Source organism: Stegostoma tigrinum, chromosome 1, assembly GCF_030684315.1.
Source record: "Stegostoma tigrinum isolate sSteTig4 chromosome 1, sSteTig4.hap1, whole genome shotgun sequence".
In the NCBI taxonomy this organism is placed as follows: Eukaryota; Metazoa; Chordata; class Chondrichthyes; order Orectolobiformes; family Stegostomatidae; genus Stegostoma; species Stegostoma tigrinum.
In genome coordinates this window covers 172,725,981-172,747,048 of record NC_081354.1, presented here as the reverse complement: position 1 = coordinate 172,747,048, position 21,068 = coordinate 172,725,981, and the positions used below count along the sequence as shown (strand labels likewise).

The 21,068-nt window shown below is 40.6% G+C and overlaps 2 protein-coding genes across 8 annotated transcripts in view; one reads left to right on the top strand and one right to left on the bottom strand.

Moving 5' to 3' along the window:
• The window catches only part of ctnna2 (catenin (cadherin-associated protein), alpha 2), a 1,331,223-nt gene that overhangs the window by 798,831 nt on the left and 511,324 nt on the right, over window positions 1-21,068 (bottom strand). The window lies entirely within an intron of this gene.
• On the top strand, window positions 11,770-20,966 carry lrrtm1 (leucine rich repeat transmembrane neuronal 1). 3 transcript variants are annotated; one of them, XR_007247365.2, is made up of 2 exons: window positions 11,770-14,747; window positions 20,949-20,966. XR_007247365.2 is itself a non-coding variant. In XM_059650325.1 (2 exons), the coding sequence occupies exon 2, from the start codon at window positions 12,836-12,838 to the stop codon at window positions 14,411-14,413; it is 1,578 nt and encodes a 525-aa protein (XP_059506308.1). In that variant the 5' UTR covers window positions 11,770-12,299; window positions 12,636-12,835; the 3' UTR covers window positions 14,414-14,802. The 3 variants fall into 3 exon arrangements, 1 of the variants encoding a protein (XP_059506308.1); XR_007247364.2 differs by lacking the exon at window positions 20,949-20,966 and adding an exon at window positions 19,608-20,911; XM_059650325.1 differs by lacking the exon at window positions 20,949-20,966 and having other exon boundaries at window positions 11,770-12,299; window positions 12,636-14,802.

The following is a 21,068-nucleotide window of genomic DNA, read 5'->3' as shown; positions in this document are numbered from 1 at the left end:
CAACCAGCTTCACACTTTGTTATCTTGGATTCTCCAGCATCTGCAGTTCCCATTATCTCTGTTGGAGAAACCTCGCAGGTCTAGTAGCATCTGCGGAGGGAAAGCAAAGGTAATTTTTTCAGTCCAGTGGCCTAGCTTCAGAACCCAGAACAGACGGAGGCTACTAGCCCATCAATTTCATGTCAGATCCATTAGTCCGATTGTCAAAAATGAAAGCCATCATCTAATTCATGAGATTGTAGTTATTTCTTTATATTTTATGGCTATTTTGCGATGAAGTCTTTTAAAAAACAGTGGTTTCGAAGAGGTCTGTGACTAGATTCTGGCAATCAGAAATGACTCACGACTTGGTGAACACATAGATACACAATTTTATCTTGATAAATGCACTTGTATACAAAATTGAAGTGTCAAATGGTGGCAGAATCAATGAATTAATCTTAAACAGCAAATAGAGAATGTGATGAAGAGTACAAGTGTATTGTTACTTAAACCTCAAACCAACATATAGCTTAAATCAAGAGGTTTGGGAATGATTTCACCAATATTTTGTGCTGATATTCACCTTGTATAGTTAACTAATTGGTACTATTTTAGCATTGAAGTAAACTATATACATAAAAATAATGCATGCAATAAGAAAGCGGGAAGCCTATACAAGGCTAGTCAGATTCCTACTAATGGACTACAACTATTAGATTGCTTGAAAATACAGCACGTAAAGACACTATCAAGCATAGCACTACCCAAATGTAAGTATGAGTGGGGTAATGTCAAACACAGTACTTTCAACTCCTACTGGAGATGACCATCAATTATCGAACAGCAGCAGGCAAGCAGCTTCCCAAGGGGCAGACTTTTTACTGCATATTAAAGATATCAAGAGATCTGGGAATAATTTGCACCATAGCTCTAAGATAGAAGATCCAGTTGAACGGTCATGCAAGATCAACAGGCCTGCTCTCACTAGTGTGTGTGTGTGTGTGTGTGTGTGTGTGTGTGTGTGTGTGTGTGTGTGTACGTACACACGCGCACACACACTAATGTGAATGCAACTGTGTGCAATCAGGGTTTCAGATTTAATTTCTGTGTAGTGTGTATGATTTCAGCATGCCTGGCAGGAGATAGTTAACAAACACCAGAGCAGATTCACCAGAATGATTTGATTTGATTTATTGCAGTCACATGTACCAAGTACGGTGAAAAGCTTTTTTTTTACGACCAATACAGACAGATCATAGCAATCAAGGACATACAGATCATAGGTTACCTAAACTGATGGAGGCATACAAAGTTATGGCTGCACACGGGGTGCACAAAGCAAGATCAACGTTAGCAAGATGAACATTCTTTGAAGTTAGACAGGTCCTTTTAGCAGTCTAGTAACAGCAGGGAAGAAGCTGTTCTTGAACCTGTTGGTGCGTGTGTTCCAGCTCCTGTATCTTCTGCCTGACAGAAGAGGTCGGAGGGAAGTATTAGTGGGATGGGAGGGGCCTTTAAGGACATTGACAGCCTTTCTGGAGCAATAGGAAGTGTAAATAAAGTCCATGGATGGGAAGTTAACTTTCGTGATGATTTGGGTTGTGCACAAAATTTTCTGTCGTTTCTTATACTTCTGGGCACATTAGTTGTTGCACCAGGCTGTTATTCTCCCGGATAGTGTGCTTTCTACGGTATATCTGTAAAAATTGGTCAGGGGCCTTATGAACATGCCAAATTTTCTGAGCCACCTGAGAAAGAAGAGGCATTGTTGTGCCTTCTTGACTGTCACATTTATGTGGGAGGTCCAGGATAGCTGTTGGTTATCGCCACTCCCAGGGACTCAATGCTGTTGACTCACTCCACCTCCAGCTCCATTGAGGAGCATGTCCTATTCCTTTCTTCCTGAAGTCAGTGATCAGTTCTTTAGTCTTGCTGACATTGAGAGGGAAGTTGTTATCATTGCACCACAACACCATATTGGCAGGTGTATTTAAATTACAAGGACACGTTGTTGACTCTTGTATTTCCATGTAGCAGAAGTTGAAGTGTGAGCAAAATTAAGTATTTGAAATTATTCTCGTGTTTAACAGGGGATGTACTCAGAAATGATTTTCTTTGGTGTGGGGATTTGAAGCAAGTAGGCATGTCCTTAAAATTTAAACCCATCTCTTCAGGAGTTTAATCAGGAAGCATTTTGAACACAAAGGAAAACTGAAATCACTGATTCAAAAAGCTGAGGATAATGTTACAAATGACATTTTCAAGATTCAGGTCAGCAGAATATTGTTAGGTAAGACTATCAATAGATGTTTTAATACCATTTTTTCATGGGCTGAGGGCATCTTTGACAAGGCCAGCATTTTATTCTCCATCTCTAATTGCTATTGAAAAGATGATTGTGAGCTGTCTTCTTGAACTATTTAGTTAATCCAACATGATCTCTGTAGAAAGTTTTGTTTTAACAGTAGTGTTAAACTGAGTTTCAGAGGGCAATTAAATATCAACCACATTACTATGCATCTTAATTCACATATAAGCCAGACTATGGAAGGATTTCTTCCTTAAAGGATCTATTGATCTAGATGGATTTTTATGACAAATATGGTCATTATTACCATGACTTGCTTTCAATTTCAGATATTTCAGATACTTTATTCTTTTTATTAGTTCTCTGCCTAAAAGTAGGTTCAATCCACAACGTCATGATCTTTGTCACAGATCGGGAGAGGAGTTGCGTCTCGAATCAACCAAAACCAGAATGGAGATGAAACCCCCATGTCACCAATTAGATACATACTGGTCATCCAGCCAAATGGTCCCCAAAAAATTTGGCTCACTGTGGCAACAAGCACTTTTTACATTCTAAGTTGTACCCGGAGCTTTGATTAATGATGACAGACATTCCAATTTTTTTCTATCACTTGGCATAACAGAGGCCCTTACTGCGTGTCATTGGTGTACATTGGAAACATTTGTTGAATAAAACTCAAGCTATTTGGCAGATAATTTAGTATTTATTAATTATTTGAATTTAAATTCCACTGGCTCCTATGTCTATAATCTTTCTAAAACTAGAACGCTACGAGTCAGACCACAGCTAGAATATGGTTTACGATTATCTAGGGAAAGCTATCCTGGCTTTGTCGGCAGACCAGAGAAAGTTTTCTAGGCTTATCCTGGTTCTTGAGAGATTTTACACATCAGAAGCGGTTGGCTACATTGTACTCTTTGAAGTTGAGAAGAATGTGAGGAGACCTTAATGAAACGTAGACTGCTCTTAGGAAGCTTGTCAGGGTAAATGCTGAGAAGGTTGTTTCACATTGTGGAAAATCTAGAATTAGAGGGTATAGTCTCAGAGTAAGGGATTGCCCATTTAGAACTGAGATGAGGAGGTATTTATTCTGCATATGGCTGTAGAGGCTGCATACAGGCGTTGTGCATCAGGACAATGTTGAAATCCTGATGTAGATGAATCAGCATGAATTGCCATGGGAGCCAAAACATGGGCAACCAGACTCAGTGTCTGAAGCCCTTCAAAAATGTCACTAGCTTTGAGTTGGAGGCTTCTGACCGAATTGCCTTAATAGTTATCACCAGAAAAAGCGAAGGAGTTAAAAGTTGCTTTAACAGCTAAACCTTTGATATAACACTAACTAACTCACCCCCTCGCCCCATGAAACCTATGGGCAGCAGATTCCTCTCACAACCTCAGAATTGCCTCACTCCCTATGCAACTGGACATGGCTTGCACGCACTAACCTGCACACAGAACCGCTGTGGACACCCAATATTCTGGGATACCCTTGGTCTGCTTTCTCCTTGCAGTCCATACAAACTCAACTTCTGAGGCCACCCACTCCCAAACCTGAAGATCACATCCATACACCCACTGGATCCACTCTGAAAGTCCACCTGAAGCAATGACCCACTTACCTGACACCCTACCCTCTCAGCATCCTTTCAAAAAATCTCTGTATGAGCATTTCAATGACTACTATCTTCCTGTCTTTTCTTCACAACTTGGCACACTATTTCTTTCAAAATAATAGTCTAACAACCTTTTGATTGCATTGATCAAACCTGCTTCTACACACTCTCAGGCACTGCATTCCATGTGTAGATATTATGCAAACTAAGCTACCTGGAATGTTGAAGGGCTTATTTGGTTCATCTTTTTTATGATTCTGAAATGAATTGATTCCTTACTCTCTCACCCACCACAACATCTCCCTCATTTTCCACCTCATCCCTACTGATAAAGGACGTCAACCTCTCCTTACTTGGCAACATCCAACCACCACCCTATCCCCTACTTACTTTCCACATTTACCTTGCCTTAGTAGCTGTCAATTTGACTTCAGGATTTTTAAATCTTGAAAAATGTCAGGATTTTTTGTGAAAAAAAAAAGGTTTCACTGTTGATACTTTGCTGCTTGCATCATAGGCACTCGTACTGGGCTAGACTACTTCAACTGAGAAGGCTCCTGGGCCAAAAGTCCATGCAGAAAATATCTCTCAAACTAAGTATGTAGTTTTTAGTCTGATCAGGATCATACATATTGTTTCCAATCTTTATTGGGAAATCTGTGTCAGTGCAATCCAGACTTGGATTTGGTTGCTGCATAAACTGAGCAGAACACTGTGAAACAGATAGGGTCTCAATAGTCAAATGCATTTTTGCAATAAATGGGACAAAAGCAAGGTAAAAATCCCGGCTCTGCACCTAGCACCACATCCTCACTTAAACGCAAGCTAACCTCAATTTGGCATATGGGGAAACAGAAGAAAAATGTTTTTTTCCTTTCTTTATTCTTTCATGATGTGGGTGTCTGCAACGGCTAGCACTTGTTGTCCGTCCCCAGATTCCTTTGAGCTAAGTGCCTTATGTAATCCATTTTAAAGAGCTGTCAAGAGTCCACTGCATTGTTATGGGTGTGGAATCACACAAAGGCCAGAATGGGGAAGAATGGCAGATGGGCCTCCCTAAGAACGAACCTAAAAATCAATGTTAAATCCACAGTTGCCCTCACTCATGTTTCAACTGCAGATGTTATGAATTGAATTTAAATTCCACCAGTTACAACACTAACATCTACTTGACAATATGAAAAATTGCCCAGCTATGTCCTTTACACATAAAGCAGGACACCTTCAATGCAGCCAATAACCACTGTATCGGTCTATGCTTGGTCAACAGTAACATAATAGAAAGTGTCATCAATAATGCTATTAAATGGCTCCTGTTTGGGAATACATGCTCACTAACACACAGTTTGGATTTCACCAGAGTCACTCAGCTCCTGGCCTGATTGCAACCTTAGCTCAAACATGGACAAAAGAGCTGAATTCTACAGATGAGACAAGAATGACAGCTCTTGACATCAAGGCCACATTCAAACAAGTGTGGCATCAAGGACCCCCAGCATAACTGAAATCAACGGGATGGTTGGAGACACCCCTGACACAAAGGAAGGTGCTCATGATTGTTGGAGGGGAGTCATGCCAGCTCCAGGGCATCTCGGCAGGAGTTCTTCAGGGTAGTGTCCTAGGCCCAACCATCTTCTGCTACTTTATCAATGACCTTCCTTCCATCATAAGGTCAGAAGTGAGGATGTCCGCTGATGATTGCACAACGTTTATCACCACTCATGGTTCCACGCTCTGAAGTAGTCCACGTTTCAATGCAATAACACCTGGACAATGCCCAGGCTTGCACTGACAAGTGCCAAGGAACATTCACAAAGGCCAGACAATGATCACTTCCAATGAGAGACAATCTAACGACTACCTTATTGACAATCAAATGTGTTACCATCACTGGATAACCAGTATCAACATCTTGGTCGTTAACATTGACCAGAAACTCAACTGGACTCGCCATATAAACACAGGGGCTACAAGACCAGATCAGAGGCTAGGAATATTGTAGCAAGTAACTCACCTCCTGACTCCTCATAGCCTGCTTAATTGGCACCATCCCCACATGCATCCAGTCCCTCCGCTACCAATGGTCCATCGCAGCAGTGTTTACCACCTACATGATGCACTGCAAAAATTGTCCTTCGACAGAGGTCCTTCAACAGCACTTTCCAAACCCACAACCACTTCCACCTGGAAGAACAAGGACAGCAGATACATAGGAAAGCCACTAGCTTCAAGTTTCTCTCCAACTCATTTACCATTCTGACTTAGAAATATATGAATACAGTTCCTTCCCTGTCACTGGGTCAAAATCTTAGAATTTCCTCCCTAAGGGCATTGCGAGTCTGCGGTGTTCAAGAAGGCAGCTCATTACCACATTCTCAAGAGTAATTAAGATGGGCAATAAATGTTAACTAATAAGCTACATCTACGTCCTACAGCTGAATTAAAGAGGAAATGTTGTCATGGTCAGACCTAATCGGTATCCTTGGAGTATTAGCCTGGTCTCCAGAATATTGATCCAGTCACATTCCTCTCCACTCTCCCTGTATGCTCCCATTTGAAAAAAGACAGGAACTAATGTAAACAGAAAAACATGTATGAGTTTGTCAGGGCGGTATGGAAAGAAATCTCCAGTCATTTCTTGTGCTTCTGTTTTCTTCCTTTCCCATCATCACTCAGTCTACTCCCAACCTCAAATTTTGTATCTGACTTAATTACACAGAAAAGTCATGGATTACCCCCAATTCTCCTCATCTATTGGCTGCCTGTCAGTACTTATAATGCAACACACTTGTTCTCGTGTTGCCTGATTGTGAAAATTCTTGGCATCTTACTGCATAGATTGTATTCAACAGACAGCCCATAATTGCCAAATGATCAAATTGCCAAAATGCAATTCCAGGTTTCAGCTTGAATTACTAAAAGAAAAGAGTTATAACTTAAGTTTAACTGAAAAACACCTATCATCAGAAAGAAAGTTTAATAGCCTGGAAAATTACCAGAAAAATTTCTTAAGCACCTAGTTTATTGTACTGAGACAGTCATTATCGGCAAAATTAGACTGGAGATTTGTATATGGTAAGGTTTAGGGTTAAGGTTAAGATGAAGAAAAGGAATGGAGGTCTTGTATTTATATAGCTTCATTCACAGGATATCTCAAAGCACTTAACAATAACATTGTATCCAATTTGCACACCACAGGGCTGCACTAAGAGCAATGAAATAATGACCAGATAATCACTTTTGTTGATGTTGGTTGCAGGATAAATAATTGACTAGACTCCCCTGGATTCGTTTGAATGTTACATTGGAATCTTGAATTCACATGGACGACAAGTTTGGTTTAGCATCACAAAATAGAATGCCACATCACTTACTCAGTATCTTACTCAAGTTCTGAGGAAAGGTCACTGGACCCAAAACGATATCTCTGATGTTTTCTTCACAGGTGCTGCCAGCTTTTCCAGCAACTTCTGTTCTTGTACCCTATTAAAATGTTGGTCTGGAATTTCCTCTGTAGTGCGTGTTGGACCCACAGCCTACAGGCTCAGATATGGATCTTACTAACTTCTAAATAAAAGAAACAGTCTTAACTATGTGTGTACGCCTGAACTAATGAGGAGAAGTAGTCGTAACAATATACTTCACGTAACAATATACTTCAGCTCAATGCACCTGAAGAACGAGAAATGTGAGATAAAATATTGATTTTATTGTTTACAACTACAGCAAAGGATCTTGCCCCTCATTACATGAAGTAAACCCATGGGAAACTCATGGCTGAAAGGTCTGTTGATATTCCAATCTAGTCTCGTGGCCATTTGTATGAGGTACTGGATGACAGCAGAACATACACAAAAGTGAATACATTAACCACTTTAGGAGAGACAAAGGGAGACTCAGAGGCTGAGGTTTATAAAATCATCAGGGGCATGGATAGGGTGAACAACCAAGGTCTGATGGATTTCAGCAAGGCGTTCGATAAGGTTCCCTACAATAGGCTATTGTACAAAATGCTGAGGAATGGAATTGTGGGAGATAAAGCAGTTTGGGTCGGAAATTGGCTTGCTGAAAGAAGATAGAGGGTGGTAGTTGATGGGAAATGTTCATCCTGGAGACCAGTTACTAGTGGTGTACCGCAAGGGTCGGTGTTGGGTCCACTGCTGTTTGTCAATTTTATAAATGAGCTGGATGAGGGCGTAGAAGGATGGGTTAGTAAATTTGCAGACGACACTAAGGTCGGTGGAGTTGTGGATAGTGACGAAGGATCCTGTAGGTTGCAGAGAGACATAGATAAGCTGCAGAACTGGGCTGACAGGTGGCAAATGGAGTTTAATGCGGACAAGTGTGAGGTGATGCACTTTGGTAGGAGTAACCGGAAGGCAAAGTACTGGGCTAATGGTAAGATTCTTAGCAGTGTAGATGAGCAGAGAGATCTCGGTGTCATGTACACAGATCCTTGAAAGTTGCCACCCAGGTTGACAGGGCTGTTAAGAAGGCATACAGTGTTTTAGCTTTTATTAATAGAGGGATCGAGTTCCGGAACCAAGAGGTTATGGTGAAGCTGTAGACGATCAATTGAAATGCCATAGCATTCAAGGCTATGGGCCAAGTTGTGGAAAATGAGACTTGAATAGATGATGAACCACACAGACACACAAGGGTGAAATGCTGGTTTACATGCTGGTGTGGCTGCACTTGGAGTATTGTGTACAGTTCTGGTCACCGCATTATAAGAAGGATGTGGAAGTTTTGGAAAGGGTGCAGAGGAGATTTACTAGGATGTTGCCTGGTATGGAGGGAAGGTCTTATGAGGAAAGGCTGAGGGACTTGAGGCTGTTTTCATTAGAGAGAAGAAGGTTGAGAGGTGACTTAATTGAAACATATAAAATAATCAGAGGGTTAGATAGGGTGGATAGGGAGAGCCTTTTTCCTAGAATGGTGACGGCGAGCACGAGGGGGCATAGCTTTAAATTGAGGGGTGAAAGATATAGGACAGATGTCAGAGGTAGTTTCTTTACTCAGAGAGTGGTAAGGGAATGGAACACTTTGCCTGCAACGGTAGTAGATTCACCAACTTTAGGTACATTTAAGTCGTCATTGGACAAGCATATGGACGTACATGGAATAGTGTAGGTTAGATGGGCTTGAGATCGGTGTGGCAGGTCGGCACAACATCGAGGGCCGAAGGGCCTGTACTGTGCTGTAATGTTCTATGTTCTTTTTCCTATGGTGGCAGAGTCCAAAACTAGAGGGTATACATTTAAGGAGATGGGGGAAAAATTTCAAAAGGATCTGAGGGACAACTTTTTCAAATGTATGAGGAAGTAGTAGAGGTGAGTACAATTACAACCTTTAAAAGACATCTCGGTGAGTATATAAATAGGAAAGGTTTGGAGGAATAAAGGTTAAATGTTGGGAAATGGGACAAGGTCAGATTGTGATATCTGATCGGCGAAGAAGTGTTGGACCTCAGAGGCTGTTTCTGTGTTGTATAACTCCATGACTCCAAGACAGGTGATACATGAAAATTTTATTTATTTTTCTTTTGTGTCAAAAAATTTTATTATTTTGAATTTGATATTCTATATGCATGCCACTGTTAGCTTAATTTTAGTTGTTTATTTGATGTTGAAGATTTGTACTACTATAGCCATCTATAATTGAGGTGACATTATAAACTAAATGAGTCAAGTAGGCTGGTGTCTTTTATTCATTCTAACCCCCTTAGAAAACTTTCTGATGTACACTGACAGGCTTGGTTTTGACTCCTTCATTAGCAGAAGATTCACATTAAGCAGCTTCCCTTTAAGTACTCAGTAGAATAGATTTTCTCAAATGGCTCTGGAAAATATCATTTGATAGTCAAGGATGCTGATTTATTGAGTGATCTTATTGAACATCACAGATCCTGTGGGGATTTGACAGAGTGAATGCCGAAAGGATATTTCCCCTCGTGGGAAAGACTAGAACTATAAAATACAGCTTATAAATTAAGGGTCTCCCACTCAGAGCAGGGTTGAGGAGATTTAATTTTCTCTCCGAGGGTTGTAAGTTTGTGGAATTATCTTCCCCAGTTGGCATTGGAAATGGAATTTCATTGTACATTTTCAAGTCAGAGGTGGATTGGTTGTTGATTGACGACAGAATTAAAGAGACTTGGGGTAAATAGGAAAGTGGAGTTGAGGCCACAATCAGATCAATTAAGATCTTACAGAATGATGCAGCAGATGCAAGGGGTCAAATGTACTACACATGGTTCTAATTTGCATGTTTGTATGTTTGGGCTTTTTTAAAATACGGGATTTTGTTGCCCAACTGCAGCAGGGTTTGTCAGTTTTCACTGCGATCATCAGAGTGCCACTCAATTCACATTCACGCACGGTAAGACACTGAAATGTGCCAGGGAGGGATAGTGAGACACTTATTAAACTGGATTTTGCAGTTAGTGATTAAGTTCTTGCCATTCACCTTGAACAAATCTTCTCGAAATATTTAGGATCATCAAATTTTTATAGCATGTAAACCAGCATTTCACCCTTGTGTGTCTGTGTGGTTCATCATCTATTCAAGTCTCATTTTCCACAACTTGGCCCATAGCCTTGAATGCTATGGCATTTCAATTGATCGTCTAAATACTTCTTAAGGGCTTGAAAGGTTCCTACCTCTGCCACCCTCTTAGGCAGTGAGTTCCAGGTACCAATCACCATTTGGGTGAAAGTTTTATATTCCTCAAATCCCCTCCAAATCAATGTTCTAAAACATGGTATTCCCCATTTCTGACAGTATTTTAAATGAAGAACTATGAGTTAGGGGTCTGTGGCATCCAGGACTCATTAAACAAACAGAACATCAAATGTAATTAAAGTATTCTCATAGACAGCAAACCAGGAATGAAAACTACAGATTATAATTAACTTTGTTTTCAAATTTACAAAAGATGTAGACTCTGAATATGTTAAACTTGAAAATTAGGGAATAATTTATCTGATTCTAAGTGTCATTACATTTTAAAAAGCTCCATTTAGGGAATGACAATTTACATACCTATTTTCTCAAAGCCAAAGACTGTGTACCACAGTGATTACGATCTGGTACCGCGTTAGAAACTGTTACGATCCTTTTAGTGGGTCCCGTTTTGCATTTTTTTCTTACGAGACTATTGCATTAAAATGGAAGTTCACGACAAATCACTGAGTCCATGTCCTGTGCATCTGTGAAATCTGTACCAATGCTCCTTGTGCAGGAAAGGGTATCACTGCTGCCAACTTCTGGATTCCAGTGTTCAAACACACATAGAAAGATGCCAGAAGTCGCTATCAGTTCTACGCAGTAATGACGGCGAACAAAAATGACAGTTTCACCGTCATTACAACCGCAAACTCCGAGCCGACACATTATTTACAGACTGTCAGTAGTACCCAGTACTTTGCATGAAGGGAATCATCCCAGTTTAAACATATTAACCGAGTGTGAACCGAAAAAAAGTGACTCAGCAATGACTGAAGGATAATTATCACTGAAATTGTAAGGTACATCTGTAATACCACTTTGCGTAAGCTTCCTGATTTGGGCAGAATGTTACATTCATAAATTCTGAACCGTGTACATTCCACATCAATTGCAGGGTTTTTTTGTATCCTTATGCAACAGCTGTTTCTGGCTACGCCGAATTTTCTCTACGCGGCTCCAAGTCCAACAATAGTATATTTTTCGTTACATTTCTCCATTTTTACGAGACAGAGAAAAAAAAACAACGCGTGCAGGATGCTGTTGGTATAATAAACGTTGTCCGTTTGCTGCTTCATTAAAGCCCTGTTTTATGCCCACCCCTTTCAATCTGCCCATGTTTGACATACCACTGGGAAGTCTGAACGATCATGAGTGGCTTACGACATTCTGTCAACACTCAGCACGTCTGCCCGCTCTCGCAGTGCAGTGCTCTGTTAAAGGGAGGCAAGCCATGCTCCGCGATCCGTCTTGCCCTTAACCTCACCTGAAACAAACGGGGAAAGTGTAGCGGCGGCTGCGGCTCGGTGGCTGGTCAAAGGGACGCCATACCGTTCCGCCCAGCCGATGAAAGGTCGCGCTTGGTCATTTCAAATCATGGGACGCTGATTCCGGAGCACTGAGCTGAACGACTCTTTGACAAAGGCGGAAGATGCCAAACTAACCGAGAGAGAGAGAGAGAGAGTTCGGAAAAAGGTTTCCGAGAAACTGCAGCTGCAAGAAGATACGGGAGAGGATTTTCGCCCACCCTTGTGTTTTATTCTAAACAACAGCACGGTTATATTACTAACACAAAACAGCCGCGAAACTTGCCAGTGTGGACAAGATAACCGAGCATCGAATTGGGGAGTCCTACACCTCTTACCGAGGAGCCACCGACCGAGGTACTGAGAGCCACAGCTAGTGGGAAATAAAGTCAAGGAGCCGCGGCACTGGGTTATGTGTTGTGTTTTACAATCTGTAGCTCGTGTGAACACACACACACACACACACATAACACACACAAAAAAAAGGGTGACTGAATGGAGCCCGTCACTGGGCGGAAAACGATGGGTAAGGTTATTTTCGTTTGAATCATTTCATTAAAGCAAATCTTGTGTCTCCTTGCAGCCTCTACAATGAAACGAATCAATTAATTGATGCTCAGATTTTCTATTTCTCTCTCTCTCTCCTCTCTTTCAAACTCCCTCAATCCTCCACTCTGGATGTCACTGGGGCAGGACATACACCTGCCCGAGTCGGAAAGAAAAAAAAAGCTAGCTTCAAACAAAAAAAAACAAAATGATGTAAAACAAAAGTTTGGAGATTCGGAAGATTTGTCCGTATTAATTCAAACGAAAAGGAGCGAGGGAGACGGGAGGGTGGGGGGAAGAAAGGAAGCCGACTCCAAGCAGGGATTGGAGGTCTGAACTCTTGCTTCATGGATTTCCTCCTTGTGGCTCTGAGTCTCCAGTGGCTGCTGCAGAAGCCTTCCGTTTGGCTGGCGTGTGTACTCGGCTTGTTGTTGGAGATGTTGCCCGGCGCTGAGAGTGTGTGTGCCAGTCAGTGCCGCTGCGACGGGAAGCTGCTGTACTGCGAGTCGCAGAGCCTGGGCGAGATGCCGCGGAACCTGTCGGGGCTGCAGGGTCTGTCGCTGCGCTACAACAGCCTGTCGGAGCTGCGAGCCGACCAGTTCGCCGGCGTGCTGCAGCTCACCTGGCTCTACCTCGACCACAACCACATCTACTCGGTGGACGGCGCGGCGTTCCGCGGGCTGCGGCGCCTCAAGGAGCTGGTGCTCAGCTCCAACAAGATCACCCAGCTGCCCAACTCCACTTTCCGACCCATGCCCAACCTGCGCCATGTGCAGCTTTCCTACAACAACCTGCAGGCTCTGGAGCCGGACCTTTTCCACGGCCTGCGCAAACTGCAAACGCTGCACCTGCGCTCCAACGCACTGAAGTACATTCCGGTCCGAATATTCCAGGACTGCCGGAGTCTGGAGTTTCTGGACGTGGGATATAATCAGCTGCAGAGCCTTGCCCGGAACGCGTTCGCAGGCTTGTTGAAACTAACCGAACTCCACCTGGAGCACAATGATTTGGTGAAAGTAAACTTTGCTCATTTCCCACGGCTCCTCTCCCTGAGAACACTCTACATGCAGTGGAATAAAGTCAGTATTGTAGTCAACTCTTTGGAGTGGACTTGGAACCATCTAGAAAAATTAGACCTCTCTGGGAATGAGATTGAGTTTATTGAATCTTATGCCTTTGAAGTAGTGCCTAACCTCAAGATACTTCAATTGGATTCAAACCGGCTAACCACCATCGAACAAACAATTCTGGATTCCTGGAAATCCTTAACCAGTATCAGCCTTTCTGGAAACAGCTGGGAATGCAGTCGGAATATCTGTGCTTTGGCCAACTGGCTAAGCAGTTTTAAGGGTCATCATGAAGGCAGTCTGTTGTGTGCCAGTCCTGTGCATACCCAGGGTGAGGAGGTTCTAGACGCTGTGCACGGCTTTCACATATGTGATGACTTGGTCACAAGCACACGGGCCCTTTCTGACATGACCAGTGTGGCAGAAACAGACCAAGATATGACAGCAGTCAGAGATGCTTCCAGCATCTATGTCACACAGGATACAACTGGAATAAAACCCACTGATTTAATCACTGTCACTACTGAGCTTTCTCAAGATCACCAGGAAAATACCATTCAGGTTCACAAAGTAATCACTGGCACCATGGCATTGCTTTTCTCCTTTCTGATTGTGGTTTTGGTGCTGTATGTTTCATGGAAATGTTTTCCTGCTGGCCTCAGGCACTTGAGGCAATGCTTTGTGACACAGCGCCGCAAACAGAAACAGCAACAAACTATGCATCAGATGGCAGCCATGTCCACGCAGGAATACTACGTGGACTACAAACCCAATCATATTGAAGGGGCACTGGTAATCATTAATGATTATGGATCATGTTCATGTCATCAACAACCAGCCAGAGAATGTGAAGTGTAATTTTCATTCTGCCTCACTGGAAATGCAACATTACAAGTGGACATTTCGCAGCTCGAGACTGACACACCGAAAAGGACCACTTTACAATACTGAGTATGAATGAATTACACACAGTACTGATTCCAACAAACCTTGCACCAGGATCTTTCAACAGTCCAAATGATATTTAAGCTTCAATGCATCTTTAAACCATTCAAATCATCCTCTGTTCGACTGTCATTTGAAATTTGTAAAAGGAAAAAAAATGTAAATGTAACTCTTCTCACCAGTTTCTTATGATATTAAATCCACCTGTAAGATCTGGGAATAAGGGAGTTCAAGGCTCATCAAGGATGTAAGTTAATCAATTTTGTAAACTACCCTGATTTAAATAAATATTTTAAAAAATGTTATTTATATGTTATTTACAGCAGGTTTCAGAGAAGCCAGATAGCAAGATATGTTATATATATTTTGTGTTAGTGAGTGAAAAAAAATCCTTCAGTGTGTGCTTTATTTCTTTTCCTCTCAATTAATTATAGCAACCAGCCCTCTTTGGGCATGCAATAGAAAATCTTGCATCTCCTGTAAAATAAGCACAGTATGGCAAAGATTATTTTCCAGGCTACAATTGGTTATTAAAACTAAATACAAATGTGTATCCATTAGATTGAATACACCATCATCTCCTTTCTCTAGGCATCAAACACTGCAGTTTCTAACAAAAGTAGGGAAGGCAGTAGTGCAAAGAAATATAAAAACAAAGTGCAACAGTGTGTGTAAAATTTCTATTAAGAATTCTGTACCTCAAAATTCAAATGTCCACACTTCCCTTGAAAAAGAGAAGGAAAACAACAAATAAGCTATTTAAGAGTAGTATGTGACAGGGAGAGGGAAGTGAATGGGTAACATTTGAAACTTCACTTTTTTTGACAAAAGGCCTAAGCTTTAGTGCATAAATCAGGAGCATTTGCTGATACAGCTATTATTATATTTATGACATTATTTATCCATATTATACCCACGTCAAAGGTTTTTTTTTGTAAATAGATAATGTTGGATTGTCAGTTTTAAATATAAATACCAAAGTTTTTTTGAACACAGTTGAAGTATTTCAAACTAGCATCACCTAGAAAATGTCCAGCAACAAACTGCAGACATTTCATTTCTTTAATTTCCCTTTTCAAATCCAGTAATTTCTCATAATTTCACACTAAAGAAAAAATTTCAAACCCTTTGTAACCCACCTGTTGGGCTGAAAAGGTTAAATCTGTGAAAGTTGTGCACATTCTATGTGCCTTTTCAGAGTCATAAAGCATGGAAACAGACCCTTTGGTCCAACCAGTCTAGGCTGACCATGTTCCCACCTGCCTGTGCTTCACCCATATCCATCCAAACCTTTCCGATTCATAAACTTATCCAAATGTCTTTTAAACATTATAACTCTACCTGCATCTACTTTGTCTTTTTTTCCATTTTCTTTCTGCATCTTATAACCTCCTAATATTTTATTTCGGCTTAATTGTTTAATGCCAGTTTAATTCAAATCCTTCAGCTCACATTGGCAATCTGGAACCTTTTTGGCTCCTGCTTAAAATTTACTAGCTTCAAAATGCCAAACTGTTCTAATTTCAGGAGCCAATCTCTTCTTCCTTTCAGAGCTGAAGCTGAATGCACAGGAAAGATAGCAGTAATTTCTCCAACATCTCTCTACATTGAGAAATCAATTACATTCTCAGGTCCAGTTGCTACATTGAAATTGCGACATAACATGCCAGAGAGACCAACAGCATAAGAAATATACTTCAAAATGGCTGCAACTTGATTTGAGAGACAAAGTTGGTGCCTGCTTAGTTCCAGTCCTTATAATATTCTGCAACTGCACATTGTTTATTTTTGTTGTAGTCTTCCAGCATGTCATTATTATTTTGCTCTGCTCACAAAAGTGTTTTTTTTTCTATGCGTTGCTCCCATTTCCTTCACCTTTACACTCTCATTTATCCAACAGAATATTTCAAAGGACTTTCCATTAGCTTGGCTGGTTCATTTTTATGTCCAAAACCCCTAGTATTTTCTAAGACTTTCACTGTTGCTTCAGTTTGTTGGCCATCCTCTTTCCTCAACACTTCAGTAAGCCAATTCCGCTACACCGTATAAGATGGGAAGCTGCCAACTTTAAGAATTACTTATAGATAGCCTTCATAACTATCAAAGCTTAAGTAGAACTGCAGGATAAACATTGCTGTTTTTTGTTATCTTCACATATTTAAATTGAGTTGATTTAAAAAGAAACTTGCATAAAATTCAGCTAAAATTCCATGCCTCGCAGACCAATCTAAATGAAGGTGTTATGAAAGCTATCGATAAGAAAATCTCAACACCGGCATCTACTGGTGATTGCTTTCCTTGCCATCATTCAAATATTCATCGGTAATTTACTTCCTCATTCTTTTCTCTTTGCCACCTGCATCTGCATCTCACCATCTTTTTTTCACACAGATGAATTGCACTGCAATGTAAAAGCTGACAAAGAAAGCAAAAAAAAAATCAAATTTCACAAATGAGTTAGCCTGGAGATCTAAACGTGTGTTTACTAAATCTGAATATGTTTGAAAAACAAACATTGGGCTCCTAGAAAATTATGACACATTTATTTTTTTTTAAATCAGTCTTATACACTCTGTCTTTCCAACCTCACATACAGTTTATTTGTTTTGCTGCGACAAAACAGAAAAATGACCACCGAAGCACAAGTATCGGCAAAGAAGGTGCAATGGGGATGGACAAGCATTTTAGAAAAGAAACTTCACTTTGTGTAGCAACAGTACACATACTTGATTTGTAGCTTCCTCCAAAACTAATTTATTCATGTGTTGTAAATGTTTATTTCTTTCCACTGACAGAATGTAGAATTTGGTAAAACCATGTGCTTTACGAGGGAAAAGAAATTCATTTCAGCAAGGGCAATTGCTGAACTCTCCAAGGGCAACCACGAGCATTGCTATCACTTGCCAGTGCAAGGCCTGAAAATAGTGGTGACAGATGATCGTTAAACATACATGGATCAGTTTCAAAGATGCAAAAGTACAGATATCAGAATGCTATATGAATAATCGACATACATTGATTTTTATATAAATAGCCATTTTTGTTTCCTTTGATTTGTTTTTCAACCTTTAACAATTCAAATCATAAATTTAGTAGATTCAACCACTTTTTGCTCTCCATTCAATCAGGGATAGGTTCCTTCCTTAAAAGACTAGAATATAAAACATGCAGCATCTAATAATCAGTCAAACTAACAGACTAGCATGTGCTAACTTTTCAATAGTTTTAATCCAACACAAAAAACAAAAGATATGCAGTGATGGAATCTACAAATTATAAATATTTCTTCAATGTTTCAAGCTCAGTCTTTTAGGTCTGTTAAGTGTTGTAGCACTGCAAGAATTTCTTTAATACAAACCAAAAATCTGGGAACTTAATGCTAGGTTTATTAGCAAAGCCAGTTCTGAATCATGTAGTATGTGGATAATTGCACACTTCAGTTTTACCCCTTAATGGGCCAAAGGCTTTCTGGGTGTAGATTCTAAACAAATTAATAAGAACCTAATCCCAAGCAGTATGTTGAATAAGATACCATTAGTGTCCTTCAGTTGGTCAAGGGATTGAAAGGGAGATAATCAAGTTCATGATCTTCCCAGCAAGCTTTCCTGAATGACTGACAGTGTGCTGCAGTATCTGGTGAGGATGGTATGTGATCTCATTCCCACCATTTTTGAACAGTTGACAGATTCACAGAATTGTTACAGTGACTGAAAGGTGCCATCCATATGCCTGCTGACTCTCCAACAAAACACCTCACTTAGGACCGTTCTCATGCCTTGGTTAAAGAGTAATCCTGCAGACTGTCCTTTTTTAAAGTAATCTTCGAATTCCCTTTTGAATTCCTTTTGAAGTCCTATACATACAAGTCGATCAGGAGGAATGGTTATTTGAGCAAGGTACACAGAGCACTGGCCATCTGTAGTTCTGTACGTAATTAAAACCAGTCCCTGCCTTTAAAGTTGAAGAATAAAATGACTCAGGCGTCCTCCTTAAACGGTATAGTGGATCTGATACCAGCCTACTTATTGAAACATAAAGCAGTACTGTGCAACAGAGTGACTTGATGACATGCTTTTCTGGGATTGATATTTTACCAGAATAAAAAGACTCCACACACAATCGGGAATTCAGTCAAACAATTTATAGATGATCTCAATGCAAATACGTAAGGTAAATGTGCACACAACTTAGTGCTTAGATTACCTTGCAATTTTTTTCTCCCTATGTACACTGCAACTTTGCATTCCTCCTACTGGCTGCATCGTTTGAAGCTCTTACGTTCACAACATACTTCAGTTAATTCCTATCGTGCTACACGAAGCGCAGCACTTTAAATTAAACGTGTCCAATCTCATTGCCTCTGCTGTGTGGAAACTTGGTGCTAATCGTGGCAAACTGGGGTGGTTCTCTGATCGTATGTCTGCTTCCAATTCGATCTGTTACTATTTCCAGCCAGTTATGGAAATGGCAATAATTTTGTTTTATTTTATAATTCTAAGGGTCACCGGACCCGAAACGTTAACTCTGTTTTAATCTTCACAGATGCTGCCAGACTTGCTGAGTTTTTCCAGCAACTTCTGTTTTTGTTCCTGATTTACAGCATCCGCAGCTCTTTCGGTTTTTATCCTGTATTTTTCAGCCAGGGCCTTCATCAAGATCTGATGCTGTACGTGGAACTGTGATGGAGTTTTGAATGAGTAACTCGCGGGTGCTGATTTGGCCTAATCAGCGGTCTTTGCAAGAATAGTCGGAAGGCCTTGTCGTTTCAAACCATTTCTGTGTGGCCTGGAAGAATGTGAAAGCTCCTCCTATTCCAAAACAAAATCATGACATTTACTGCCAGCCCTTCTCTGTTCCGCTCCCACAATTGGTAAGAGGAACAGCCACTAGATTGTCCCTGCTCCGAGCAATAAACTGCCGATGAGCTTCTGGTTCACTGCTCACGGATCACAAATCAGATGCTAATAAAGCCAAAAACAGAAAATGTTGGAAATACTCAGTATGTCGCGCAGCATTCATTGAGACAGAAACAAAATTAATGTTTCAGGGTGATTACTTTCAATCAAAACAACGTCAATCGTATTCTATCACATCTTTCCGCTTTTAGGAAAATGGAACGGCTCAGTGGATCATTGCCGGTTCTGGACGAATTTATCAGCAGATCTCTCGCCCGTGGCACAACCCTGGCATTGGCTCTAGACTTTCATATTCTGTTACTTTCATGTTTAATTTTTCTTCGCTCCCACCAAAGCCGCCTTCCGCCAAAGCCTAGTTCTAGACTAAAATAATAACCGAGGGGAAGTCGCTGATACTAATCCACAAGAGACCAACTTTGATCAGTAGTTTATTTGGAGAGCAATGGTGCCACCTAGTGACTTCCTCCACTGGCTTTACACTGAGAAAGCTTCGTATTTATAAATTAACCAAATAGAAAATTCAGATAATTTAAATAAATAAGGAATAGTTAATCATTTAAAATACTATATAATCTGCTGGTAAATGAAGGAGTTTCAAATCTTAAATGTTATTAAATATTGTGTTCTTACCAATTTTATGGTCCTAAACCATCTCAATCGCCTAAAAAGTTAGTGAATCACGAAGACTTGGATCACTACTGCTGGTGTCTGGCCATCTGCCCAATACCACCGATTGTAAATAGTAATTTGATTCTACTTTGGTATCCTAGCAACTTAGCTGTTGTCATGACAGTACAGTCAATGTCCATAACAAAAGCTTCTTTCTTCTTTTGGTTTATTATGGTCAATCTGTGAAGCTGTATCACATTCAGAAATGCCGTACGTAAAGAGGACAAATCAGAATCTTATTAAACATGTGAGGAAAATTGCAAGTGCCACAAAAATGGCGATTCAATGATCTTTGATCGAGAAATGTTTTGAAATTAATAGCCCTTATAAGCTAACAAAGTGTGTAGCTGGATGAACAAAGCAAGCCAAGCAGCATCTTGGATTCTCCAGCGTCTGCAGTTCCCATTATCTCTAGCCCTTATAAGCTGTTGGATAAAGTAACATTGTTTTCTTGTGCCCGTTTATTCTGCAGAGTAGACCCAGTCGCCTTGGTATGTAACACATTCTTAGTACAGTTGTTCAGAATTTACCATTGTAACTTTAAAATAACTTCTTTGTATGTGCACTAATGGTGCTCATCTAAGTTAATTTACTGATGTGTGTGCTTGATGATGTTACAAAACCAGGATCATCCTGCGCAGATAGTTGACAGCTCAAACACTTTAAACCTAAAATAAAAAGCCGAAAGAACTGAGGATGCTGTAAATCAAGAACAAAAACAAAGTTGCTGGAAAAGCTCATCAGTTCTCGCATCTGTGAAAGAAAAAAAAGTTAACGTTTCGGTAACGTTTTGAATCCTCAGTCCTGAGGAAGGGTCACCAAATCCGAGACGTTTACTCTTGTTCTTGTTTTTTCCTTCACAGATGCTGCCAGACCTGCTGAGCTTCTCCAGCAACTTTGTTTTTAAACCTAAAATAGACTGGCCCATGTATCACCTACACCCGACTGTCACAGAATCCATCAATAGACAATGCTACTATGTA